The sequence below is a fragment of the Oryzias latipes genome, chromosome 2 (genome assembly GCF_053564925.1).
Source record: "Oryzias latipes strain Hd-rR chromosome 2, Olatipes_Hd-rR_3.1".
NCBI lineage: Eukaryota > Metazoa > Chordata > Actinopteri > Beloniformes > Adrianichthyidae > Oryzias > Oryzias latipes.
In genome coordinates this window covers 32945463-32954359 of record NC_136238.1, presented here as the reverse complement: position 1 = coordinate 32954359, position 8897 = coordinate 32945463, and the positions used below count along the sequence as shown (strand labels likewise).

The window sequence follows — 8897 nt, the reverse complement described above, 5'->3', positions numbered from 1 at the left end:
TTTAACATTAACACCCTTAGTTTGACTTGTCCTGAAGGGCTTGCTGGTCCTAATAAGAATCTAGATAATTGCTAAAAATAACAATCTGACCAATCCAAACTTTTCCTTAAAGCTGCAGAACCTACAATTGCTAAAATACAGTAACAACTTTATCTTTCAAACTTGAATGCAAACCAAAACTGAGTGCCTCTTAGTACTAACCACCACAGTTCATACTGTGGCAGCTGATCGCAAAAATTCTACAAAGTGTAAATGTTCTAACACACAAAATATCCTTTATACTACAGCACTTTTAAGACCTGCAGATCATCCTACCATCATCCATGCCACAGACGGGAACTGCTTACAGAGGGGAAAAGAGGGGGGGGTGTTACATGGGGGGGTCATCATGTCTTGTAATTACTTCTTTTTCCTGCTAACAATTAAAACACTTCTCTTACACTGTCATAGAAGGCCTTTGTTTGTTCAATGCTGTTGCTGAGCACTGTCCATGTTCTATATACAAAATTGTACACCTTTCATTCTGATCATCATGGGAATTAAGAATTCCAATTAGTGTAAATTGAATGTTACAACATTGGGTAATGGTTAAACCTCTGCTCTTTGTCACCTAGAAGATGACAGCACCAACCTCTTTCTGTGAAAAATGAACTGCTTAAACCTTTCTATTCTCCTAATTCTCTATTCAGTTTTCCTTATTTAATCAAAAAACACAATTCACACTCTAAACTACAACAGGTTTGTTAAAACACAGACAATCAAGACGCAGACAAGAACTTCTAACAATTTTCTCAAAACCAAACCAAAAGACAAAACAAATTAGGTACCTTACACACAAAAATAAACCATTTCACTGAAATGAATCTTTTCTAACTAGTGTTAATATTTCCCCTTCTCTTTTCTCATCTTTCTCTTATAACAATTTTCAAATAATTTTGATTCTGATTCAAACGAACAAAACCGCCAGTCATGAGCTTCACATTCAAACATTCACAGCTGTGCACTTCACAAAAATCCTAACGATCTGGGAAATATCAAAACAAACATATAAACAAAGTCAAAGATTGCAAAAATTCTGTTTTAAGGGAGTCTGAGTCTAAACGAACCAAATGCTTATAACTATTTCAATAAAACGTCTTTGAGCAAAACTGAACTAAACCTTGGTAATTAGGAAATACAAATAAATGAGAGAAAGATATTCAAAATACAAAAACTGAAATAATTGCAAAAATATTTTACACAAAATGTTTTAGACCGATGCTACCTTACCATGTTTTTGAAAAGATTTGGGGAACCTCCCGAGAAAGTAGTTTTCGTTCGAACAGAGCCGGCTGCTGCAGCCATGCATGCAGTCATATCCTCGCCTGGTGGCAGAGGCTTCCATCGGAAGCGCAGCGCTACTTAAAAAACTTTTTCTGCGAACTGAAAACCCACTGAAATTTGTTTTTTTTAAACGACGTCTTACAACCGAGGTCATGACCACGCTCGATAACGACGATCCCCGCCATGATTTTACCGCAGATTAGATCCCAAACTCTAACTGTAAAAGTCTAGCGTGTTTCGCCATTACGATTTCCGGGGACGCCGGCTCGCCGGCCACGTGGTACTAACAAAGCCAATCATAGACATCGACACATTCGAAAGCAACTAAAACCTCCAGTCATTGGTTCATTGGACGTAAACAAGATGGCTGCGGCCATAGACACAATAAACAAGGAAATGTGGAAGTTTAAATTCACAGATTTCAAACACTTTTTCATCCCATTCTTTCCAAAATCTCATACATTCCATTCCATTCATCCACATTCAAGTCATTTTCACCGCTGTTGTCAAGTCAAATCGTCACCGTCGTCCGTCGTCGTATTGTCTGTTCCACCCCAGTCGTATTTTGTCCGGACAAAATGCATCATATACCTCATATTTTCTCATATTTCCCTTTGATGTTAATTTCGAATCCTTTTCTGGTCACTCTCCATCTAAAAAAATAATTTGTCGAGGCCGCTGCCCCGTTAGTGTCTTCCAAATTACCTAAACGCGCAAAAATTAGTTCCTAAACTACACTGTTTTTACGCCTTGGGCGTCTCTAGGACAAACAGACGGAACCTTATGCATTTTGAATACATTACCTCAAACACAACCGATAAACCTAGGATACCTTTTCTGTACTGTTGTTGCACACTAGGTGTCACAAACTAACAGTCAACCATCCCTTTAAAGTTTGGGTCAACTTTTATTTATTTATTTATCTATTTATTTATCTATTTATTTATCTATTTATCTATTTATTTATTTATTTATTTTCGGGGGAAGCTCTACCGCCCACTCACTCGAGATCTCGTTCAATTTGAGTTATTCAACTATGAGATAACTTAATCAATATGCAGAATTTTGCAGCAGGCTTCTGCTTACCTGTTTTGTATGCGGCCGCGTGAGAAGTCGACCAAGTGGACGGGAGGAAGCGTGCCCAGACTTTACACTGAAAGTCTCAAAAAATACGAAAAATACGTCACCGGCTCGATCCATGTACCGTTCCCCGACTTCACGTATCGGGTCACCAAGTTTGTAGGAAAATATCTTTCGCTCTGAGATTTTTCCACGCATGTTCTATTAGTCGGGAGAGATAAAAGACCAAGATTCAGCCGGATAAAGTCACAGAAGGTTTATTCCCTAACAAAAGTTCTAAGACAGAATTAAAACAGATCTGGGTCCTCATTTTAGAAGGCCTTCAAAACGCAAGAAGTTACAGACGTTTTACATGAAAGGCCACAAGGGAGAAGAAGACAATAAAATTATGCTCTGCTCAGACTTTTAAAGACAATTCGGATTTCCTCCTCCCATGGAAAACATGACGTCGAATCTCCACCCTGGAACACTTGGATTGGGTGACTGATGATCCGCCTTCGTCCATCAGCCAATAGTCGACGGTCACTCTCCGGACCCAATCCATCTCCCCAGGGGATGACTTCAAAGGTACGCCTGGTGCTGTGATAAACTCAGACTCTTCCTGTCCGTAACAAATCAGATTGACAGCAAGAAATCCATGGAGAGCCTAGGTTAAAGATCAACCTTTTTGTTCTTCCCTGGAACCGGACATCTACAGAAGTTCTCACAGCTATAATCTATTCCTCGTGGTTTAGATTAGAGTGCTGGCTCCATTTCTGCTGGCCAGTGCCCGAGAGGTCAGCATCCCCCTCCTCTGTAGGGGAATGAGTGACAGCTGCTGTCCATAGGTCACATCTCAGGAATGTGAGCTCAGGATGCACAAAGTTAAAGCACACACTTAAGCTATGGAATAAACTTCAAGTGATATATGTAAAACAGAAAACGTAATAAAATAAGACAGAGAAACCCTTCTAAAGTGAGGACCAAAAATATAATTTCCTTCAGTTATTATAGTTAAAGAAAAAGAACGAAAAAACTAAAACTAGAACTGAAAAAACATTTTCGTTAACTGAAATAAAAATAAAAACGAGAGTTTTAAAAAAATGAAAACTAACTAAAACTGTTTGTTGTGTGTATAAAACTAACTGAAACTAACTAATATTAACCCCAAAAAATACTTAGTTTTCGTCTTTGTTAATACATAAGTCTTTTGGGTTGAAATAAAGTCTATTTACTTCTCCCTGCTAGTTTTACTGTGTATCTGAACTAGAGGGTTGCATTGGGATTGGGTCCCGCCGGGTCCCGCGGGACCCAACCCAAATCTTGCGGGATTGGGCGGTTTGAATTGTGCTGCGGGCGGGAGCGGGCGGCAGAAAAAAACCCAGCGGGATCAGTGCTGCCATGAATATTTCATGAATATATATTAGCGGACTACGTTAGGCTGAGCGGCTGTTGGATTCTTATGTACTGAAGCTCCGTGAAGGCACCAGGTAGAGACCCACAATGGCCTCTGTCATCTAACCTGTTGTTGGGGGTGTGCAACGCCCCGCCCCGCCTCTTACTAAGAGCGCGGTTCAGGCCGTCTGTCTGCGCGCGCACACACGCACACTTTTAACCGAACGGGATTTGTGAAAATATATTTAATAATTAAGTTGCAAATTACAAAAAAAAGGGAAATGCATGAAAAGATGAGGCTGGAGGAGGACATGAATCTCTTTAATAATATCAATACAAATACGTGTTTTTTTCCTGCGGGACGGGAGACGACACAAAATCAATGCATCTCTATTACTGTGCGGGACTAACTTCTTCTTTCTTCTTTGCGGGTGCGGGCGGGAGTGGACATACATATTGCCGGTGCGGGCGGGAGTGTAACGCATACGTTGCGGTAGCGGGTGGGATTGGTCAGAAATTCAGCGGGCGGGAGCGGGATGAAGAAAATAGTCCCGCGCAGGGCTTTAATCTGAACCTTACGGCATCACGTAGTCTGTGACGTCACATGATGTCTGTCGGACACTGCCGGCTAGCGTCGTCATAGACATTTACATGAGCGTGATGGCTGCATTAAAAGTTGGGAGAAAGCGGGAGAGTCCTATTTGGGACTTTTTTGAATATAACAGCGTCGAAAACTAAAGTAAGTGCCTTGTAGTCGAAGAAGGAGACAAAATTTGTGGAACGCTCCTCAAAGGGAAAAACCCTACGAATCTAAAAGTACATTTAAAAAGCGCACACAAAAAAAATCAACAGTTCCTAGACAAGCTAGCCTGTCGCCCGCCCTCCCCCGAAAAAGAAGCGAGAGCAGATAACGTAATACTGTTATCGGCTGTTGTATTTTAATTTAAGGATGGTTGTCCTTGTGTCCTCTGAATAATAAGTGTTTCAAAATGTATCTTTGAGTTTTTATTATACAATACATATTCTGGTGATTTTGAATCATGCACCTGACAAATATCCTAATTTACAAAAAAAAAAGAAAAAACTAAAACTGACACTAAAACTAATAAAAATTAAACTAAAACGAAGCAATTTTAAAAAATAAAAACTAGTAAAGCTGCCTCTAAAAACTAATTAAAACCAAATAAATTTAAAAACAAAAATTCAAAACGAAATAAAAACTAAACCTAATAAAAAATCCGAAACTATTATAACCTTGCAAAGATGAATTAATTGAACATTGAGCACATTGTAAGCGCTTTGAGCTTCTGGAAAACCGCAAATAAATTTAACCCATTATCATAACACTTCACAAGGAGCTGCTGCTCTGTGGGTCAGAAATCTGCTTCAACTGTTGTCCATTTAAATGTTCTGTGTGAAGAAAGGCCGAACAAGAACTTTTCCCAGATATCAACACCTGGATGGACTTAGGTTCTCCGGTTTAGTCTGGTGTAAAAAACAGGATGACATTTGTAACCATCAGATATAAAACAGGATTTCTAACTCAAGCTGAATTGTGTTTTCTCTTTACTTCTATGCAACAGTCCTCTGCTGTTACCTCTGCACTGACGTCTGTCTGACACTTTCTCCTGAAACTGAGAAAACCAGACAGAACTTGTTGTAGACAATCAACATTTGGATGAAAGCTGACCTGAGAGTCTCCAGTTTACAGTCTGGACTCTCCAGTCCAGCAGACAGCAGCTTCACTCCTGAATCCTGGAGGATGTTGAAACTCAGGTCCAGAAGTCTGAGTCTGGAGGACTGAGAGCTGAGAACTGAGGACAGAGCTGCACAGCTTCTCTTTGACAGATTACAGTCTCTTAGTCTGATGAAAACAAAGACAGACAGCAGTTATTTAATCTTTCATGTTTCCACTCAGATTCATTTGTTCATTGAAGGTGATTTTGCTGAGAGTTCTTACAGAGCTTTGTTGGAGGCTTTGATCACTGGCAGCAGCTTCAGAAGACCCTCCTCTGAAGCAGAGTATTTCTGCAGGTCAAACTCTACCAGATCTTCTTCTGATGACAGTAAGATGAAGACCAGAGCAGACCACTGAGCAGGAGACAGTTTCTCTGTGGAGAGACGTCCTGACCTCAGGAACTGTTGGATCTCCTCCACTAGAGAACCATCATTCAGTTCATTCAGACAGTGGAACAGGTTGATGCTTCTCTCTGCAGACAGATCCTCACTGATCTTCTCCTTGATGAAGTGGACTGTTTCCTGATTGGTCTGTGAGCTACTTCCTGTCTGAGTCAGCAGACCTCGTAGGAGACTCTGATTGGTCTGCAGTGAAAGACCCAGGAGGAAGCGGAGGAACAAGTCCAGGTGTCCGTTTGGACTCTGTAAGGCCTTCTTCACAGCACTCTGGTACAACTGGACTGGACTGCTTTGAAAAAGAAAAGAAAACCAAGACTTGTTCTTCCGTTCTTCCTCCATGAGGTTGAGTTTGGAGGTGATGAAGGTCAGGTGGACATGAAGAGCAGCCAGAAACTCCTGAACACTCAGATGGATGAAGCAGAAGACTTTGTCCTGGTACAGGCCTCTCTCCTCTCTAAAGACCTGTGTGAACACTCCTGAGTACACTGAGGCTGCTCTGATATCGATGCCACACTCTGTCAGGTCGGATTCATAGAAGATCAGGTTTCCTTTCTGCAGCTGCTCAAAAGCCAGTTTTCCCAGAGACTCCATCATCTTCCTGCTCTGTGGACTCCAGTGAGGATCTGTCTCAGCTCCTCCATCATACTTGACCTTCTGGACTATGGCCTGAACCACCAGGAAGTGGATGTACATCTCAGTCAGGCTCTTGGGCAGCTCTCCTCCCTCTCTGCTCTTCAGCAGATCCTCCAGAACTGTAGCAGTGATCCAGCAGAAGACTGGGATGTGGCACATGATGTGGAGGCTTCGGGATCTCTGGATGTGGGAGATGATCCTGCTGGCCTGCTCTTCATCTCTGAACCTCTTCCTGAAATACTCCTCCTTCTGTGGATCATTGAACCCTCTGACCTCTGTCACCATGTCAACACACTCAGCAGGGATCTGATTGGCTGCTGCAGGTCGTGTGGTTATCCAGAGGCGAGCAGAGGGAAGCAGGTTCCCCCTGATGAGGTTTGTCAGCAGATCAGCCACTGAGGTGGACTTTCTAGGGTCCTTTAGGATCCGAGTCTTGTGGAAGTCCAGAGGAAGTCGACACTCATCCAGACCATCAAAGATGAAGAGGAGCTGGAAGTCTTCAAAGCTGCAGATTCCTGCTTGTTTGGTTTCAGGGAAGAAGTGATGAACAAGTTCCACCAAGCTGAACTTCTCCTCTTTCAGCACATTCAGCTCTCTGAAAGTGAATGGAAATGTGAAGTGGAGGTTCTGGTGGGCTTTGCCTTCAGCCCAGTCCAGAGTGAACTTCTGTGTTAAGACTGTTTTCCCGATGCCAGCCACTCCCTTAGTCATCACGGTTCTGATTGGTTCTGGTCTTCCAGCTGGGAGTTGGAAGAGCTCTTCTTGTCTGATGCTTGTTTCTGCTCTGTCTGCTTTCCTGGATGCTGCTTCAATCTGTCTGACCTCATGTTCTTCATTCAGCTCTCCTCTTCCTCCCTCTGTGATGAAGAGCTCTGTGTAGATCTCATTCAGAAGGGTTGGGTTTCCTGCTTTAGCCATCCCCTCAAACACACACTGGAACTTCTTCTTCAGACCAGATTGGACTTTATGTCGACAAACTGCAGCAGATCCTGAATGAAGACAACAAACAGTAAATCATTTCTCTGCAGCCCTGAATGATGAGGGTTTGAATCCCTGTGGTTCCATGTGTTCAGACATCAGTAAATCTTCATTTCTCAGCAGCTGAAACCTTCAGAGAAATCCTCTTACTGCTCTGCAGTCCATCAGCCAGCTCCTCCTGCTTCATTCTCCTCAGGAAGTTCACTGTGATCTTCATCAGAGACTCTCTGCTGCTCCTCTGCTCTTCATCTTCAGCCTCCAGCTCCTCCTCATCCTCCCTGTGACTCAGAAGCTTCTGGATCTTCTTCAGCTCCTTCTTGACAAAAGTGACAATGTTGTCCTCCAGCAGCTGCAACAGAATTCCAGATGAATGAGCCAATCAGAGTGAAGTCATGGAGCCAAACATCAGCTCCATGTTGGACACACTGACAGTCCACTGGTGTCCAAAGTGCAGCATGGAGACGACTGTGGACAGAATGATGGGAAAGTAGTTGTTGTTCATGTACAGACCAGAAAGATGGAGTCCAGCTGTGTTTGATGCTGCTGGACAGACGGACCACTGGGAGTCTCTGAGCTCTGCTGGTCCAGTCTGTGGACAATCAGCAACAATCAGATCCTACTGGACCCACTGGTGTCCTGCAGACACTCAGTAGAATCTACTAGATCTATTCTGTGTTTGTGGAAAAGGTCCAACACTCACTGCTGCACACATGAAGATATAAATGTCTGTGAGAAAGAACGTTTCCATACAGCTCACCTCTCTGCACCAGAAGAGGATTTAAAGTCGATGAAACCACCCTTTGACCGGTCACTCCTGAAGGACACACAGCTGGGTTCAGATCCAGATCCAGTTCTGAGTCTCTGATGGATCCTGATAGAAAAACACTTGTTTAGTTAGAAGTGAGTTTCTGTCATGATGGTGTTTGATGAGTTCTTTTGGATTTGGATCATCTCAGACCATAAATGCATCATGAATGCTGTTGTTTTCAGAACAGCAATGATTCCAACATTCATTCTGACTCACAGATGAATCAGAGTTAATATCGACTGAATTATTGATTCTCATTTTGACCAGAAGAAAATTAAGAATTTAATGTTCAAGTTTGTTGATGAGATACAAAGAAAGAGTTTCTATTTAAATTTTAAATGGACACCAACCATTATGTATCAATATTTATATATTCTGTAGTTAGTTAGCATTAGATTATCTTCATGAAAGACTTTCATTAAAATATTTGAAAAAGGTCACCAGGGGGGTATTCCAGGAAGCATGTTTAAACTCCCCTGACTTTAAGCCTGAACTCTGGCTGAAATCCGCCTGAACTTGCTTACTCTGGGTATGTCGGTTCCAAAAGACCGGATATGAGTTGGCA

The 8897-nt window shown here is 42.3% G+C and overlaps 1 protein-coding gene across 1 annotated transcript; it reads right to left on the bottom strand.

Moving 5' to 3' along the window:
* Nucleotides 1-5355: 5355 nt before the first annotated feature.
* Nucleotides 5356-8493, bottom strand: LOC110014095 (NLR family CARD domain-containing protein 3). Its single transcript, XM_023949781.2, has 6 exons — nucleotides 8483-8493; nucleotides 8282-8395; nucleotides 8035-8113; nucleotides 7675-7873; nucleotides 5738-7535; nucleotides 5356-5641 (listed from the first exon to the last, which is right to left on the bottom strand). The coding sequence occupies exons 1-6, from the start codon at nucleotides 8491-8493 to the stop codon at nucleotides 5371-5373; spliced, it is 2472 nt and encodes an 823-aa protein (XP_023805549.2). The 3' UTR covers nucleotides 5356-5370.
* Between the last annotated feature and the right edge of the window lie 404 nt (nucleotides 8494-8897).

Bases quoted from the DNA above. Each gene is read 5' to 3' on its own strand.
- LOC110014095 (XM_023949781.2), bottom strand. The intron at 8,114-8,281 runs GTGAGCTGTATG...GATTGTCCACAG, and splicing joins TCCTCTTCTGGTGCAGAGAG to ACTGGACCAGCAGAGCTCAG. The intron at 7,536-7,674 runs GTAAGAGGATTT...GTCTTCATTCAG, and splicing joins GGCTGATGGACTGCAGAGCA to GATCTGCTGCAGTTTGTCGA.